At 56.7% G+C, this 16928-nt stretch overlaps 1 protein-coding gene across 2 annotated transcripts in view; it reads left to right on the top strand.

The window, feature by feature from the left end:
- PPP2R2D (protein phosphatase 2 regulatory subunit Bdelta) overlaps positions 1-16928 on the top strand; it is a 47058-nt gene extending 30130 nt beyond the window's left edge. For both annotated transcript variants that reach the window (XM_080822306.1, XM_080822307.1), the window contains 7 exons: positions 2122-2287; positions 2707-2819; positions 5714-5891; positions 8762-8926; positions 11001-11170; positions 11243-11334; positions 16116-16928. In XM_080822306.1, the coding sequence (XP_080678432.1) occupies positions 2122-2287; positions 2707-2819; positions 5714-5891; positions 8762-8926; positions 11001-11170; positions 11243-11334; positions 16116-16395 (1164 nt within the window). In that variant the 3' untranslated portion in view covers positions 16396-16928. The remainder of the gene's footprint in view (positions 1-2121; positions 2288-2706; positions 2820-5713; positions 5892-8761; positions 8927-11000; positions 11171-11242; positions 11335-16115) is intronic.

The following is a 16928-nucleotide window of genomic DNA, read 5'->3' as shown; positions in this document are numbered from 1 at the left end:
GGTCCAGCCGCCGCCGCCCTCCCCGCAGAGCCCCCGGGCACAGGGCTGGCTGCACCTCGGGTGTCCGGCCAGGGGGTCGGGGCAAGAGGGAGCCATCGGAAAGTTCAGGGTGTGCCCAAGACGCGAGGCGGGGAGCAGAGTTCAAGCTGTTTTCCTTCTCAGCGGCAGAGCCCTCCATTCCCGGCAGCCCGGTGTGTCAGTCTCAGGCGAGCAGGGTTGAAGGACTTGGCTCGGCTCTGCAGTTCACCGGGCAAACTGTCAGGCGTAAGTAGTTCTGACACCAGCACTCAGCATATGGGCACCACAGTGCACCTGCCACCATCTTCCCGTCCTCCTCCACGATCCTGTTCCCGGCAGCTCAGGCGGGCAGCCTTGGTGGCTCTGGCCCTGCTCTCTCCTAGGGACCCAGCCGCCGTGGGCAAGCAGGTCTTCCTCGAGGCCCTTCCTCTCGCCTTTCTCTTCTTACCTCTTCCGGACAGAGCATGGAGACTGCTCCCTGCCTGGGGGTCCTCGGAGGCTGACGCAGGGTCTCAGCCTGTAGGACAGAGGTTCTAGGTGTGGGCGGGGGGGGGGGGGGCGCCGCGGCGCGGTTCTAACAGGAAGAGGCCTGCAGCGCGGCTTCTCGGAGAGCGTGGCCGGGAAGGACAGGTGGCCCCTGGGTGTGGGCGCCTCATACGGTCGTTCGTATCCTGCTGTTTTCTTATAGTTGGTTGCGGTCTTGAGGCATGGGACTGAGTCCATAGATTTTTCTTTTTTAAAGATTTCAATTTCCTTTTTCTCATGGGCAAGGTAGAAGCATCTGCTGGTGGATTCTGCTTTCTCGTGGGGGGTGGGATGCAGGCCTGAAGAAAGAGCTAACGCACCTAACACAGCCACACGTGGCACCCGGGTCCTAGACCTGGGGGCTGCGCGTGGTTTCCAGGGGTGCGCGGCACAGAAAGAGCCATGCGGTGGAGAGATTCGGGGAGCTGGGGGGTGTTTTCTCATAACATGTGATCTTAATTCAGAAATATACAAGCCCAGACATAAAGGTTTCTGTTTCTTTTTTTTTTTTTCTTTTTTTTCAAGATTTTATTTATTTGACAGACAGAGATCACAAGTAGGCAGAGAGGCAGGCAGAGAGAGAGAGAGGAGGAAGCAGGCTCCCTGCGGAGCAGAGAGCCTGATGCGGGACTCGATCCCAGGACCCTGGGATCATGACCGGAGCCGAAGGCAGAGGCTTTAACCCACTGAGCCACCCAGGCACCACGGTTTCGCTTTTTCATTCGTGGTCCTTGACACACAGCCTCAAGTGTAAACATGTAAGAGTTCAGGTGCCGATTATATAGCAAGAATTAAAATCTTGCTGTCCTTGGTTTTTAATTATGTAATATTTTTACTGTTTCATAGAAAATGTCACTTTGGTTACAGAAGATTGTAGAGATTAATGTAAATACATTTATGAACCCACTACCAAGGTTTTCCTCTTTCCTAAAAGAAAAGCCCTTGGCAGGTAGAGGCGGCCCCAGTTGTGGTCTCCCTAGTTTGTCTTACAGCTTTGTTCCCAGACCTGCTTCCCCAGGGTTGGTTATTATTTTGAAGACAACATGCGTCTCCCAGGCAGGTTTTTCTGCTTTTACATGTGTTGAAAATTCCTTCACGGGGTCCTCTGCTGGTGATGGTCACTGCCTGAGTGCTGCTTGGTCGTCCCCTTCCTGGGGGTGACACGCGGGGAGAGTGTTGTCTTCGCGGGCTGTTCTGGGGCTCAGTGTGGACTGCACAGGGCCACACTGCACCGTGCTGCCCCCATCATGGGCCCGCCGGCCTCTCCGGGAAAAGTGCGTCCGTGGAGGAGCCTCCTTGTGTTGAGGGGCCCTTGGCTCCCGTGCAGGCAGCAGGCACATTCCAAAGACCCCCACTCTAGCGCGTGTGCCCCGGGGTGGGGTAGAAGGTCTGCGAAATCATCGGATACTGGTTTTTTCCAAGTAAATTATTTCAGAGTATCTTCTACTTGATAATTTTTGACCCAGGGTTTTCTTTAATTTTTAAAAATGTGTGTCGTCATTTTATATTCAAATTGGTAGTACCGAAGTTTTCTCTGTCCTGTGCTTTGTCATTAACCCGGCTCACGTTTCCTTGCAGAACAAAAGTCGCCCTCACTCCAGGGGAGAATATAATGTTTACAGTACCTTTCAAAGTCATGAACCAGAGTTTGACTATTTGAAAAGTCTAGAAATTGAGGAAAAAATTAATAAAATTAGGTGGCTACCACAACAGAATGCTGCTCATTTTCTACTCTCTACAAATGGTAAGAGCTTTTTTTTTTTTTAAGTGATTATTTGATTTAGGATTTTATTTTTAATTTGCTGGGTGTAGCAGATTTTTGCTTTACTTGTTACTTTAATCCATTCTACAAGTGGTTTCTGCTTTAAACTTCGGGGACAGGGTAAATTACTAGCTAGGGAACAGGTGGTAGGCTGAAAACGTAAAGCATACACAAGTGAGCAAGCCAGCGCGCTCCCGTGCGGCCCTGCCCTCCAGCGTGTCCCGTCTCTCCTCACCCTGCAGACGGAGTGTCCGCTCTGTCCATACCGGAAAGTAACCTTCAGAGTCTCGTAGCTTCTCAGTCAACATAGAGCCATACGGTTCTCTGATGTGATACTTGACTAACGGTGGTGCGTGATACAGTTTTTCTTTTAATATGGACACTGAGATTTTTATTTTCAGATAAAACTATTAAATTATGGAAAATAAGTGAACGGGACAAAAGAGCAGAAGGTTATAACTTGAAAGATGAAGATGGACGGCTTCGAGACCCATTTCGAATTACAGCACTGCGGGTACACGCTGCTTTTTCTCAAACTACCCCGTTCTCTTCCTGGTTAATCAGAGACAGTGCGTAAGTCAGCTGTGTAGAGGAGACCGCTGAGCAGGACTGCTGTGACATCTGCCTTCCCGATCCGTGGAGGCCGTCTGTGACCACAGCTGTAGTGTGCGTGTGTGTTACAGTGGGGCTCCCTGTATGTCACGTAAGCAGGGAGCCGCACAGTAAGTTCAGAAAAATCTGATGATACTCAAGAAAGTCTAAACTAAAGTCTGACCCTGCAAGAGAAATCTCTCTCAGTGTGTCAGCGTTCACTGCAAAGGTTTTAAGGCGTACATTGGTGGTGGTGAGGTCCCCGTGGGACTCAGAGCGGTGCCCCGGATGAAGCCGCACGGGCCGCGGGTGCGAGATGAACCACACAACCCACACAACCCTGGGGCTCTCGTGGCATCTCCGCAGTTAGCTGAGGCACCCTCGGAGCTTTCGGGGTTCTTTGCCTGTCAGTCCGTAATCCCTTCACTTCCTTTTTGGTATCCCTGGGCACCCTGTGACACGACCGTCTTCATCAGTTCTGACACCTAGATTGAGTTCACACTGTAACAGCTGTGAAGTTGGGTCAGGTCATTGCCCAGGGGTGCCCACCCTGGAGGGTGTGTGGAAGGAGATGGGAAGGGAGGTGGGACGCCGGGATGTGCCGCGTGCATGGGGCAGCGGCAGGAAGACCAGCACTGGCCAGTGCCCGTGAAAATTGCTGGTTGGCTGGTTTGTTTTTTAACGAGGTTTGAAGCTTTGCTGAATATTGTTTATCAAGTGGAGACCTTATCAGTGACCACGTCACGGGTTATTCAGGTGCTCCAGGGAAGACCCCGCTGAGAGACCATAGTGACACTAGGTGCGGAGTGCTCGGGGTCTGTCTCTGCTCCGTTCCAGCTCTCAGTGCTGGGCGCACACGGGGTGCTGGGATGGTGGGCGCACAGGACAGCCACAGCCCAGCCACGGGGCCGGTACTCCCCAGGGTGCAGGACACAGCATTGTCAAGGAGAAGTGCATGTGGGACCGAGGTGTCACCACGCATCCAGGGGGTTGGCACAGAGAAGCAGCGTGACTGACTCAGGGAGAGTTTCTAAAACCCTGATTTGAACCAGGATGTTTTGATGTAAACACTGGTGGTTTCCCCGCACCATGCCCTTGCTTCCACATCCATGCGGTGGTGATGAGCCACGGAGAGTGACAGTGGCTCTCAGGTTCCAGCTCCCAACATGTGGAACTCCGAGTGTGACCGAACGGAGAAAGCTCTGGGTGCCCTGTGACGCTGTCCTGCCTCCTGCCCTGGTGTCCCCTGTGTGTGCCCCACCGCCTTTACAGCCTCCCGCCGAGCACACTGTCCAGTTCTCAGCCTGCTCCGCCACACCAGACGCTCACGTGCCCATTGGAAAACCCACGGGTCTTATCGGGCTCAGTGTCGGTTGTACTCAGTGGCTCTTCTGCACGTTCGCCAGAGGCACTTGGTGTAACTGGACCGAAGTGTCGTTTCATCAGAAACAGCTGTTATGAGCACACTGATTTCAGAGTCACGGGCTGTAAATTGACTGACTTCTGTGACTTTAGGCCTATATTTGATTTCTTAATTGCCTCTCGAAAAGCTAAAAAAGGACTATTTGCCCAAATTTAGCTGAGTAGGAGTCAAATATTCCCTTTCTAAATTTTGTTTTCCTCTTAAACTTTTAGTGCCAGGAAAGGGACTTACTTAGGAGGAAGAGCCTATCTGTCCTAACATGAGAGTTGCCATGTGCTCGGATCACTTAGAGACCCGTGGGGGGGCTGTGGCGGCCTGCCGTGCGCCCTGCAGGACAGATGCCTCCTGCTACAGAGAACCCCGGTGTGGCGTCAGCACCTAGCTGCTGGGAAACGAAGGCAGCATTTATGCATGTTCCCCCAACCTCATTTTTGCAGACTTTTGGGCAGAGAAAAGGAGAGCTCTCCTCCTGTCCTTTCCAGGTGCTCCCTTTGGCTTTTAGAAAAGTAGCAGAGTTACTACTATTAATTTTTATTGTGCTTTTAAACTCCGGCCTTCTTTCCCACTAGATGTCTGTGGTGTTGGGACTTTTTCCTCCTTTCTCACATGTGGACATGATCACCCATGATGGGCCCCTGCCTCCCGTGGGGGCCTCGGTACACGCAGGCGGCCCCTTGCTCTCATCTGTCTGTTGCCAGGCAACTCCACTGTTTCCACAATGGTGCGGCTGTCCTGTTCCCTGACCACAGTGCCCAGCACAGAGATGGGGTTTTTGTGCTCCTTTTAAAAACCCTTTCACTGAAGTCCGTTCCACATTCCAGAAACTGCCTCTGCCGGACGCAGTGAGCTGCTGAGGAGCACCCGCAGGCGGCCCAGCCACGCGGCCGGGAGCTGATGGCAGCGCGGCCCCACACCGGCTCTCGGGGCCCCCTGTGCGCTCTCCCCTCCCCGCGCCCCTCCCTGGCGCCCAGCACGCGGTGCAGCAGACCACCCGGGCAGTGAAGAGGCTCACACTGTCGCCCTGCAAAGCAGCAGCGGCAAGAGAGGAAGGGGGTTCCTTGACGGTGCCTCGCAGGAGCGCGCGGTGGCTGCAGGACAGACAGGCGGAAGCCCCGTCCTCGGGGGCACCCATCCTGGCGGCAGCGTGTTTCCGCGCCGGGATGCCCTGCCCTTCAGCACGGTGGATCTGCCGCGGGGACGGCTGCAGGGAGGGACGGGACCCCGTCCGCAGCCTGTTTTCACAGCTCTGCTCTTTGGTTGTTTGGGTAGTGCCTGTACAGAACTCTTAGCTCGCTGGGAATACAGATTTGTTCCCTTTTGCTTTCTACTGTAAGTGTTGTACTTTTATGCTGTGGTGATCTTTGTTTTGAATCCCTATTTCCTTCCATTTTTAGGTTCCAATATTGAAGCCCATGGATCTTATGGTAGAAGCAAGTCCACGACGAATTTTTGCAAATGCTCACACATATCATATAAATTCCATTTCAGTAAATAGTGATCATGAAACATATCTTTCTGCAGATGACCTGAGAATTAATCTATGGCATTTAGAAATCACAGATAGAAGCTTTAGTATCCTTCCTCAGTCGGCTGGCTTGGTGTTGTTCATAGGTCTGTTCTTCAGGAAAGTTCCGGATGCACGTCCGCTCCTGCATCCGAGTCGGCACCTCGGAGCACGGCTTGCTGCATGGTAGCCCGTGGTGTAAGATCTCTGGTTTGACCTGTCCTTAAAACTGGAAACTGCTTTCTGCCTCTGGGGAGAGTTCTCCGTGAAATGAGCACAATCTGCCCTCCTGGGTTCCCGAGAGACAGTTTTAAATAGTGTGTGTGTGTCCGGAGGTTCAGTGCTGCCTGGTCCCCTGCTCTCCCCCAAACCTGCTCGCAGATACTAGAATAGAAGACCCCGGCTTTGGTCGGAGCGGTGGTTAGGAGTGACCGACCGCGGGAGAGCTCTGGGTTCAAAGACGAGCTGCGGAGGCCTCTCCCCTGTCTTCGGGGTGCCGCCGGGGTGCTCTTCCTGTTAGGGTGACCGTCAGCGCGCGGCTGCTCAGGAACGCATGTTAGAAGTTGTCGATCTGTGCGGAAGCGAGAGCCCTGTCCTGTGTGCACGTCGAGGGGCACTGGTCGGGATTTCTCCCGTTTGGGAGCCATGTCGGGCCGGTCAGAGTGGGACAAACATCCGCAGGTCACCTGGGCCGCCTTCTAGACGCAGTTTGGCACGTGTGTGTGCTCCCTTGTACTCCGGAAGAGCCGCGAGATGAAGTGTATGTGGTGTTTTAAACTCTAGCATTTCACACCGGATTTTTATTGCCTGTTGTCCCCATGCTTGGTGTGGCTGTTGACTCCATTTGCAAAGAGAGAGCGCGGCGGCTCTGTCCACCCCGAGGTGCTGCCGGTCCTGCCGGTCGCTGAGGCGCTCCGACGCCTGCCCGCGGGGTCTCCTCTTCCTGCAGCCGGGCACAAGCTCCCGTCTTACAGGGTTCGTGCCCGTGCTCCCTGCTTTCCCTCCTTAAACTCCTATTTTAAATCCTCCTTTCCTCTGTTAATATGTGACCGTGTTGAACAAAATTCAGATAATTCAGAGGAAGTTCTTCCCCCAGTCCCACCCTGCACCGGTAACCGTTGTAGGCGGCGGCGCGTGCTTCCGCCCCGCATCCGTATGAGGAAGCTGGTGTTCAAGAACGACGGGGCTCCTCCACACGGTGGTAATGAAGTTGCAGGCACTCAAGGGGTGCGGGGCCCGAGTTCAGCTCGACGACCTTAATGAGCATGGAGTCCCTCCGTCGCCCAGGCCTTTCTCTCCCTCTGCAAACCCGCACTCCTGGGGTGCTGCATGTGGTCCTGTGGGACCCGAGAGCCCGTGGGTGCAGAGCTGTGTGCACAGGGCCTGGGGCACATCCAAAAGCTCCAGAGTTCCTGCCACTGGCCTCGTTGATTCCTTGGCGCATCATAGCCGTCTTTCCCCGAGTCAGAATGCGGGTTTCCAGCCGCAGGAGTGGGTGTACACTCGGAGCCATGCACACGTCTGTGGGCCTCGGTCCCCGGGACGTGAGCCGCAGAGAGGGCTGCGTGGGGGCCACCTCTGGGCAGGCTTGGAGACAGGCATTCCCACCGCCTCTGAGCGTCTATTTTAGCAAAACCCTGGATCTTCTTTAAAATAACTTTTCACATCCATAAAACCAAAGTAAGACCATTTTTAATTTATTTGATTATAGGTGAGTTGAAGTATATTCTGTTAATTTACTGTCCATTAGCGTGAACTTTTTTTTTTACCATCCTTTGTGGGTTTTCTCCTTTTGGAATTTCATCTTTTCTCTTCGTGTTTTGTGAGAACTCTGACTCATAAATGATTTGTGTATGCAGTCATATTTTTCGTTGTCTTTGCAAGATTCTGTCCCACGGTCATGTTTCAGGCGCCCTTCCTTGTGGCGACGTAGGTCACGGAACACACAGCGCTTTACTACGCGCACTTCTGTTAGCACTGTGACCCTCCGAGTGCCTTTCGCTCCGCTCACTTGAGCGCTCTGGCCGCAAGTCGTGCTGCTCCCCAAGGCTCGGGCCCCTGCCCCTGCCCCTGTGCCGCTGCACCGGTCTGCGCGCTGACCGCCATCCCCTCAGCACACCTCGGGCTGCAGGCCGTGCGCTGTCCTGAGCGGGGGGGCCCTGCTCGGTCTGTCAAGGCGCCGCCCCGGCAGCCTGGGCGGTGTCCTCACGGGCTGCTGCTCACTGCTCCTCCTTGAACCTGCCAGGACCTCTGCTCTGGCGCAGAAGGCCCCGTGAGCATCCCCCGACCGCCAGCAGCCCCCCGGGCCGGCCACAGGGCTCCGGCCCGTCCAGGGCTGCGGCCTGTGCTGTCTCGTGTCCAGCAACGAGCTGTGGGGGCCCGGTTCTTACACGTTTCAGTGGAAGGGCCCACCTGGACCCTGTTGCTCCATCCTGACCCAAAGCCAGAGCCAGATTCTACTTTTTTTTTTTAGTTGAATGATTTCTAAAGCTGGCAAACTAGAGTTAGCACTGTTCTGACTGCTTGGAATGGGCTCTTCGTGGCAGATCAAGAAAAGATTCTCGAAAAAGCAGAATCTTTTGGAATCTGACGGTTCTCTCTGTGTGTGGTTTATGGATAGAAGTGTGGGATTTTTGCACAAGTGGCTGCTTGCTTCCTTTCGTTGTTTGCTTCATCAGACATGTCTGGTCTTGCTGGGAACGGCTTCCCACGGGACCCTGGTGGGCAGGACGCCAGCTCCGCCTGTGCGCGCGTGGGTCCGGGCCCGGTGAGGCGCAGGGCGGTGGTGTGAGCAGCGCAGGGACCCAGCTTCTCTTACTAGGCTCACGTGCCGTGCGTGTCTGCTCTCGGCCCTCGCGGCGGGGTGATGCACACCCGACGTCCGCTTGAACGTGGACTAAAGCCCGCCGAGCGCTCTGCCTTAACTGTGCGCCCGCAGACATCGTGGACATCAAGCCCGTGAACATGGAGGAGCTGACGGAGGTGATCACCGCGGCCGAGTTCCACCCGCTGCAGTGCAATGTGTTCGTGTACAGCAGCAGCAAAGGGACCATCCGACTGTGCGACATGCGCTCCTCGGCCCTGTGTGACAGACACTCCAAGTGTAAGTGCCCGAAAGGCTCGGTATGTCTTGTGTCAATGCCATTTCCCCGGGCGCGAGACCATCTCCAGAGACTTAGCGTCTCTTCTGGTCTCCTCGTGCCCACGCAGGCGTAGTAGGACCGGCTTTTGATCCTGAGTCCCCGGGTGGCCTCTGGTGGGCACTTGCGGGCACCCATGGACCATGAGGCCACGCTCCCACGGACTCGCCGTTAGCTGTCCCCCGGTGGGGCAGCTGTAGTGTTCCTCCCGCCCAGAGTCTCTGGGCTCCGTCAGAGGACTCCCAGCCGAGAACCATCTGTTGCCTCTACCTCTGTGCATTAGGACCTCGGCAGGGGCTGCCGGAACGCATCTCACTCGCGACGGTTCTCAGCTGTCGGGATGGGCTCTGTTCACGGTGAGCTTTGCCGCACTTGAAGCCCGTTCCCTCAGGCGAAGCTCTAGCGCTGTAATCCTCTGAGCCTTGAAGTATCTTCTAGGTGAGGACAGTTTCGTTTTTATGTTTAGCGGTAAAGAGCAGGCCCAGCCTTACAGGAAACCGGCAGTGTGCGCGTCGTGCTTTGGGTCCCGTGGTGGGGACTAGGCTGTGACCGGGGACAATGCTCGCGCGTCCTCACGGTCCGTTGACAGGTCCCGGGAGCCTGTGCGAGGACGTGCCTTCGTCTTCATTTCCCGCGACACTCGCTCCGCTGGTGAAATCCGTTCGCGGTCGTGGCGTCCGGAGTGGCTCCCACACGACGCGTAGCGGCACCAGCAGGCCTGGCGTTCCGTGGGTCGCTCTAACCGCTTCTCAGCTGCCCTTCTGCCTCATGCTCGGTGACCGCGGCCGACTGTGTTTTAGAGAGTCCTCCTCTAGGACTCCGCGGTGACGGATGAGCCTCGTGCAGCGTTGGCCTCTGTCTCTGAAGAGAACGTTCTGTGGTTGTCATTAGTAATGTCCACCCAGTGTGGGGCTTGAACTCACAACCCCAAGATCACGAGTCGCATGCTCCACCCAACGAGCCAGCCAGGCGCCCCTTAATATTCTTGAGTAAACCATTTTATACCAAAGTAGTTCTTGTCAGCAAAGTAATGGACTTGAGCGAATGTTTGGTGTTGCCACTGGCTTGCTTAAAATTAACTTTAAATGCGGAGCCATTTTGGGTTCCTACATTAAAAAAAAAATAATAAAGCTAATGCAGCTTCAAAGGAGGACGCACGCACTCGGAGTTTCCGGAGCCGAAGGCATGACGGTGCAATCAGGGGTCCGGTGTTGCTCTGGGCTCTCGAGCACGGCGCAGGAGGAGGGCCGTAGAGTCTCTTCTGGGAAAGCAAAACCAGTGGGAGGAAGGAAGGTCTGCTAAGGAGGCACCTGGCGTCTTCCTGAAAGTAGTAATTCGGTTTGGTTACGTGGAGCTTGACTCCTGAACAGCAGAGACAGACTCCTTTCCTGACGGGCTGTGGTATATGGGACCCGTTCTGGTGGTTACTGTCCGGACCCGGTGTTCCCAGGTGACGCTGCTTTCGTCTTCCCATGGTGTGGACGGGACAGGTCTGCACGTGGCTCTCTAGGGCCTGGGCTAGTGGTGGTCAGCACGGGGTTCTTGACCAAAAGGCCCGTCGGAGTGTCCTGAGGGGTTTTTCCAGGCCACAGCCGAGGGCCTGTGTTTCTGATGCTGTCCCTTGGCAGTAACTGGCACTGGGACGTGTCATCTAAGTCTCTTAAGCTCGGAATTTGAAGGCCAGAAGACATACCAGAAAGACGAGAAGCGTGAGTGCTGTGTGGTCTGCAGCCCCCTGGACTCCCCAGGGAGGGCCTAGGGACTTGAAACAGGGTTTGTTCTCTGGGTTTGTTGTTTTGTGGGGGAGGGGGGTTGGTTTGGTTTGGTTTGGTTATTTATTTTAGAGAGTAAGTGAGCAGGGCCAGGGGCAGAGGAAGATGGGGAGAGAATCCCAAGCAGACTGCGCTGAGTGCAGAGCCCCACATGGGACTCAATCCCACAACGCTGAGCTGAAATCACTTTTAACCAGCTCTGCCACCCAGGCATTCCCGCGTTCTCTGGTTTTTAAACAGAAGCTGAAAACTTTGTGTTTTTCAGTTTTTGAAGAGCCTGAAGACCCCAGCAGTAGGTCCTTCTTCTCAGAAATAATCTCCTCCATCTCCGACGTAAAATTCAGCCACAGCGGTCGGTACATGATGACCCGGGACTACCTGTCGGTGAAGGTGTGGGACCTCAACATGGAGAGCCGGCCCGTGGAGACCCACCAGGTGAGGCCGCCGCGCAGGGAAGGCGCCACACCTGTGCACGACGCTTTCTAACTTTCCTGTGGTTTCCTTAAGGTGCACGAGTATCTGCGAAGCAAGCTTTGTTCTCTGTACGAAAACGACTGCATCTTTGACAAGTTCGAGTGCTGCTGGAGCGGTTCAGACAGGTGGGGCGCGCGTCGTGGAGGAGCGGCCTGGGGGGCTGCCGGCTGCTGAGCGGCACGTTCAAGGCAGAGACGAGAGGGCGTCTGAACAGCTGTCCCCTCGCTCACGACCCCGTCCTTACTCAGTGCACGTGGTATTACAGTTCCTTTTGGCTGTTTTTAAAATACTTTTTAAATATTTCAAAATAACTTTTTTTGTATTATTTCCAAGATGAGTGAGAAGGAAGTACTTAGCCCTGAGCGTGTGGAACGGCCACGTTCCAGTTTGCCTTTTCTTCTGGAGGGAAGAAGGGACGTGCCCTCCAGGTTCATTGCCGGGGCGGCTGGTGCGAAGTCCCAGCGGCCTTGATGGGGCAGTGGCTCTGGTGTCTCGTAGTTTATTTCATGCACGTCCTCTGAGGAGGGCAGTAATGGCAGCACTGTTGAGGGCTGTGTCTTCAATCTCAGACAACACGGTGCGTTTCTGGTGCCAGAAGGAGACTGTCATCGTCCCTAGTAGAACGCTGTGTCAGGTGGGGCCTCCCCGTGATGTGAGCGGCAGAGGCCTGTGCTGCTGGCCAAGCCGCCACAGATCTCTGCATGTGGGTCATGGAGCGCACACGTAAGTGAGGGAGAGTGCGTGATGGCCAGGTGAAGAGGGGACGGGAAGCAGAAGGTCCGGGAACCTGGGGTGCCAGGCTGGCCTGGGGACATCTGATCCCAGGACCCTGCTGGCTGGCTTTTCACAGCGGAGGGCTGGTGCGCTTCAAGAAGCCTTGGGTCCACAAGTGCGCACTGGCAGTGAGACCCTCAAGGATTATGGAAACGGCATCATCCTTCTTCGTCCAGATGGGAGTCCTAAGGGAAATGTGTCTGAGCCCCTGGCAGGTGGGAGAAGCATGAAAGTCCCCGGAGACGTGGAACCGTCAGCCTGCCCTCCCTCCCAGGATGTGGCATCTGTATCTGGATGGGCTGCGTGGCCTGGAAAAGCTGAGGAGTCGAGCCCTACAGAGCGGGCAGGGCTCTGGGCTTCGGGAAGAGCAGCCACTTCAGGTCCCGCCTTCTCGTCACGCTGACCGCCACCTCTCCGTGTTCCGTGGGTGCTGCGGCAGACGCGAGCCTCCTGGGGCAGAGGCAGAGCTCCAGGCTCCACCCGCCCCGGCAAGCAGCACGCACCTCATGCGGGCATCCGTTTCTCAAGGCCCCGGCAGCGACACCAGGGCCCCGGGCAGGGCCGCACAAGTGCTGGGGTCCCAACCAGCACACGCTCAGCTCCGGCAGAGAGAGGCCGCACGCCTGCGCTTGCACGCTGCGGGGCCCTGGCACCCGGCCTGGGAGAGAGCATTCCAGCGTCGCGCTGCCGGCAAACCCACCGAAGACCTGGCAGTGTGCCTCGCCCAGCGCCCCCGGACTCGGGATTTCCCCCGATGAAAATCCGTTAAGATGCAAGCGTACAGGTAAGAAGTACCAAGTACACACGGAGCTGCTGGGAACGAGTCAGAAACAGCAGCAGAGCTTCAGCTCTGAGGAGTCCGATACTGGAGAGTAAGTTGCAGGACGTAAGAGACAAACGCTGAAAATGTTTTCACATCAGTGGAAGGAATCCTAAGAGCCCTAAAAATGACGTTGGAAATGTGTAAAGGAATCAAACAGGACCTCTAGAAATGAAAAGCGCAGTGGTTGAAATGGCTGTGGGCTTGGCAGGAGACCCAGAGTAGCAAGAGAGACCTTGGGTTTGTGCACTGAAGAGCATCAGAGGGGCCCCGCGTGCCTCTGGAGTGTGGCCGGTGGGACCCGTGGAAGGTCAGGAGCACCCGGAGCACAGGGGGGTGGGGGCGGACCAGGCGAATTGCGGATGTGTGCCCAGGAGTACCTGTGACACGGCCAAATCGGGAATTTTCGGTAGCTGCCGGGAGAGTGGGCACCTGGATTCAGGAGGCCCAGAAACCCACCCCTCCCCCGCCGTGTCAGAATGAAAGCACAGGGTTCCAGAAGCAGAGAGACCTTGAAAACAGCCACGGAAAGCCTGACGCGCTACTCTGGAGAACAGACGATCTGGCTGAGGGCGGCCCGCTCCGCGCAGCGGGTGGACGGCGCGACGCAGCCCTCGTCCTCGCTCCAGCACGTGGGGACAAAGCTGCTGTCAGCCCGGGGGTGTGTGTCGAGACGGGGATCGCTCAGAACGTGTGTGCGATAAGTTGCTCTCAGGTGGAGGGCAGTTCACCCTGACGGGGAGCTCACGAGACGGGGGGTGCGCCCCCCGGAAGGGACGCCATCTTCAAAAGCAGCGGCCGCTGGCCCCAGCGCTGTGAGCAAAGCTGAGGAATGTGGATGCTGAGCGAGTCTTTTGTCTCGGTCATCCGTGTTGGGGGGACAGGTTATGGCTCTCGCTCAGCCGGAGGGAACAGGCTGAGTGTTGTACGGACAGGGCCGGAGCCGTGGGAGAACGCCGCACGGTGAGCCCGGATCCAGGTGGAGGCGGTGTTGGGGCGTCAGCTGGGTTTCCGGGCAGACGGACACATGCTGGGTACGGCGGTAAAGACAAAACCCGCACGAGCAGAGAACTGTAGCTGCTTAAGAGAGAAGCGTCCAGACTATGCAGAGGATTCCCGGTCGGTAGGAAAGTGACAGCTCAGGAATGGGCGTTAATAGAAATGGGAAGAAAATGGATAAAAATGCTCATTTTCATTAGGAGTCAGCAGGTCAGAGTGACTGGGATGCCGTCCCAGAGCTCTCACGACGACAGCGATGTCAGGCAGGCTGGGGGGTGGAGGCCGATGACCGGGGTCCTCTGGAGACTGGCAGTGGCCCACGTGGGTCAGTAACCTCACCTCGTGCGCACGCAGGCAGGAAGAGCTGTTCAGAGACAGGAACTAGCGAACGTCTGAAGGAGCCCCAGTGCTCCGCGTCGGGTGAGGGACAGGGAACTGGTCTTCTCCTAACCCACGACAGGAAGAACCACAGACGATCTCACGAGGATAAAGACCGGAGAAAGCGCGTGGTTGGAAGACTACGACTCGATGGCTTCTGTGTCTTGTAGAATGCACGAGATGGATGTGTTTTTAAGAATGTGTAACTGTTTGACATGTAAACATGTCCCGGAATGATCCTGTCCTGCTCTGAGGACTGAGCGTCCTGCTAGGGGCCCCGGGTCGGGGACCGGTCTTTCTGGGCCAAGCGGGCGGTGGCCTATGGGTAGGTGGACAGTCAGTGTATTTTTCTTTATGCCTCTTGGTATATCCGAAATACTGCAACATTCCCTTGAGTCCCCCGTCCCCAGGAACGTCGGAGAGCTTTCCAGGAACATCTGCCTGTTTCAGCCCTGCAAACGCTCCCCTGCCTTCTGGCCAGGAAGCCCCTGCGGAGGGATAGTGTGGCACGAGGGGGGGACCTGCACTCCGCCCGGGGCTGTGCTGTCCCTGGCACCGCCTGGCTGTGCTCAGGTTGTCCAGCAGCAAAAACGGACATACCACTCGTTCCTGAGTCCGCTTTGCACCAGCGAACAGGGGGACACCTGGCCAGGTGCTCGGGAAGGTGGTCATCTGTGTGGTTTGGGTCACTGGACCAGTGCGGTGGGGACGCCGCCCTCCCAGCCCCCGTGCGGGCATGGCGGTCAGAGCAGCCGGGGTCCGGGGTCTGCCACAGTCCGTCTGCTGTGGGTTCTGCCAGGCCCAAGACAGCGGGCCCTGAGGGAGCCTCCCGCCCTCTGTGTTCCCAGGAAGTGCGGCTTCTTGAGCGCGGACGGCAGCTACCCGTGGGCGCGCCCCGCTCAGCCTTCCCTGCTGGCGTCCGGCCCCGAGGCTGAGCTGGCGAGCGTCCCCGGCGGGGCGCTCCCGGGGCTCAAGAGCAGAGCGGTCTTCTCGGAGTTGAGCCTGTTTCCTGCGTGCACTTTAGTCAGACCCCGGGGGGTTCGCCCTCGGTCAGGGTCAGCTGCTGGCCGTGCCTCGATGAGACGGCAGGCTGCGGGGTCTGCGGTGGGGCTCGTCCTAAAGCCGTGGGCCAGGTCGTGGCAACACGGGCTGTGAGCCGTTTTCCTCTCAGTTTTGTAGAAAAAGACCAGAAGTTTCTACCCTGTAACAAACGTTTTGACTATAGAAACGGTGGAAGCCGTTAGCATTAATGCGGGAGAAGGAAGAACGTGGGCAGCGTCTGAGACCCACATTGAGGTCTAGGACTTCTCCTCTTCGTGTTCCTGTTGCTTCCCGTGAAATAACTTGCCGACGTCAGAATGAACCAAGTATTCTTCAAGCAACTGTGTGTTGTGCTGGGACAAGTCTGACTAGCGTCTGAGCGCAGAGCAGCTCCAGTCGCCGGCAGAGTTGCAGATGTTCAAGACCTGAGAATAAATACAGTTACTGTGGCTGGGACAGGTGCCTGTGTCGGGGTGTGGGGTTTTTTTCCTTTACTTTTTTAAAAACGCATCAATGTGGGGCGCCTGGCTGGCCCCGTCAGAAGAGCGTGGGACTCCTGATCTCCGGGGTGTGAGTTCGAGCCCCACGCTGGGTGTGGAGATCACTGAGAAAACAAAAACGTGCGAGTAAAAGTGTGACTGTTCTTGTTTTCCTGTTCTGTCCTGTCCTGTTCTTGCTGACGTGGCCGTGCGTCCACCGCTCAGCAGGAAGCTTCTACTGCGCGCCTCTGCAGAGCATCCTCCGTGTCGCTTTTCCTAGAAGGGTCTTGTCAGGCCGAGGAGGGGTGGGGGGAGGGGACCCGCACAGGCGTCCGGGGCGCCGGGCCCCGCGTGCGGTAGGGTGTCGAGTGCTTCCCGCTTGACCGGCGTTGCTCTCTCTCCCTGTCTCGAGCAGTGCGATCATGACGGGGTCCTACAACAACTTCTTCAGGATGTTTGATCGGAACGTGCGCAGGGACGTCACGCTGGAAGCCTCCCGGGAGAACAGTAAGCCCCGAGCCGGCCTGAAGCCCCGGAAGGTGTGCACGGGCGGCAAGAGAAGGAAGGACGAGATCAGTGTGGACAGTCTGGACTTCAACAAGAAGATCCTGCACACGGCCTGGCACCCGGCGGAGAACATTATCGCCGTGGCCGCCACCAACAACCTGTACATCTTCCAGGACAAGGTCAACTAAGGAAGCCAGCGCGGGGACTGAGCCCGGCCGTCTTCTCAGAGGAGGGGCGCTGTCCTCCCCGTGAGGAGCACGCGGTGCTGCCCGCTCCCCTTCGCGGACTGGAGGGTCGGCCTCCCGCCTGCAGCAAGCCGGGCGCGGGCCGCTGCTCCGCGGAGCCCCGCTCAGCGCGCGGTCGGTGGACAGTGCTCAGTAAAGGCCGTTACTCCAAATACGTGTATTTATTCAGTCTGAGCCTTCCTTTCCGGTTCGCAGACCGAAAGGTTAACGCCCAAGAGGAACGTTGTCTGACGGAACATCTCTTTTTCTGAAACTCTTACCCCCCCAGCTCCCCCCGTCACACTCGGGCCTTCACACGTGCGTGCCATCGTGCCCCCGCCCCTCCGCCGTCCTCCGAGCCCGGGTGGCCCTGTCGAGGGCGTGGTTCCCCGAGCGGGTCCCGTAGCTTTATACCCCCCACACCTGTACCTGCCATCACAGCCTCGGGCGTGACCACTGAATAAAACAACACACTATAAAAAGTGGTTTTAAATCCA

Source organism: Martes martes (assembly GCF_963455335.1).
Source record: "Martes martes genome assembly, chromosome: 14".
NCBI classification, from domain to species: Eukaryota; Metazoa; Chordata; class Mammalia; order Carnivora; family Mustelidae; genus Martes; species Martes martes.
The sequence above is the reverse complement of the archived record's forward strand: the minus strand, read 5'-3'. Positions and strand labels throughout refer to the sequence as shown.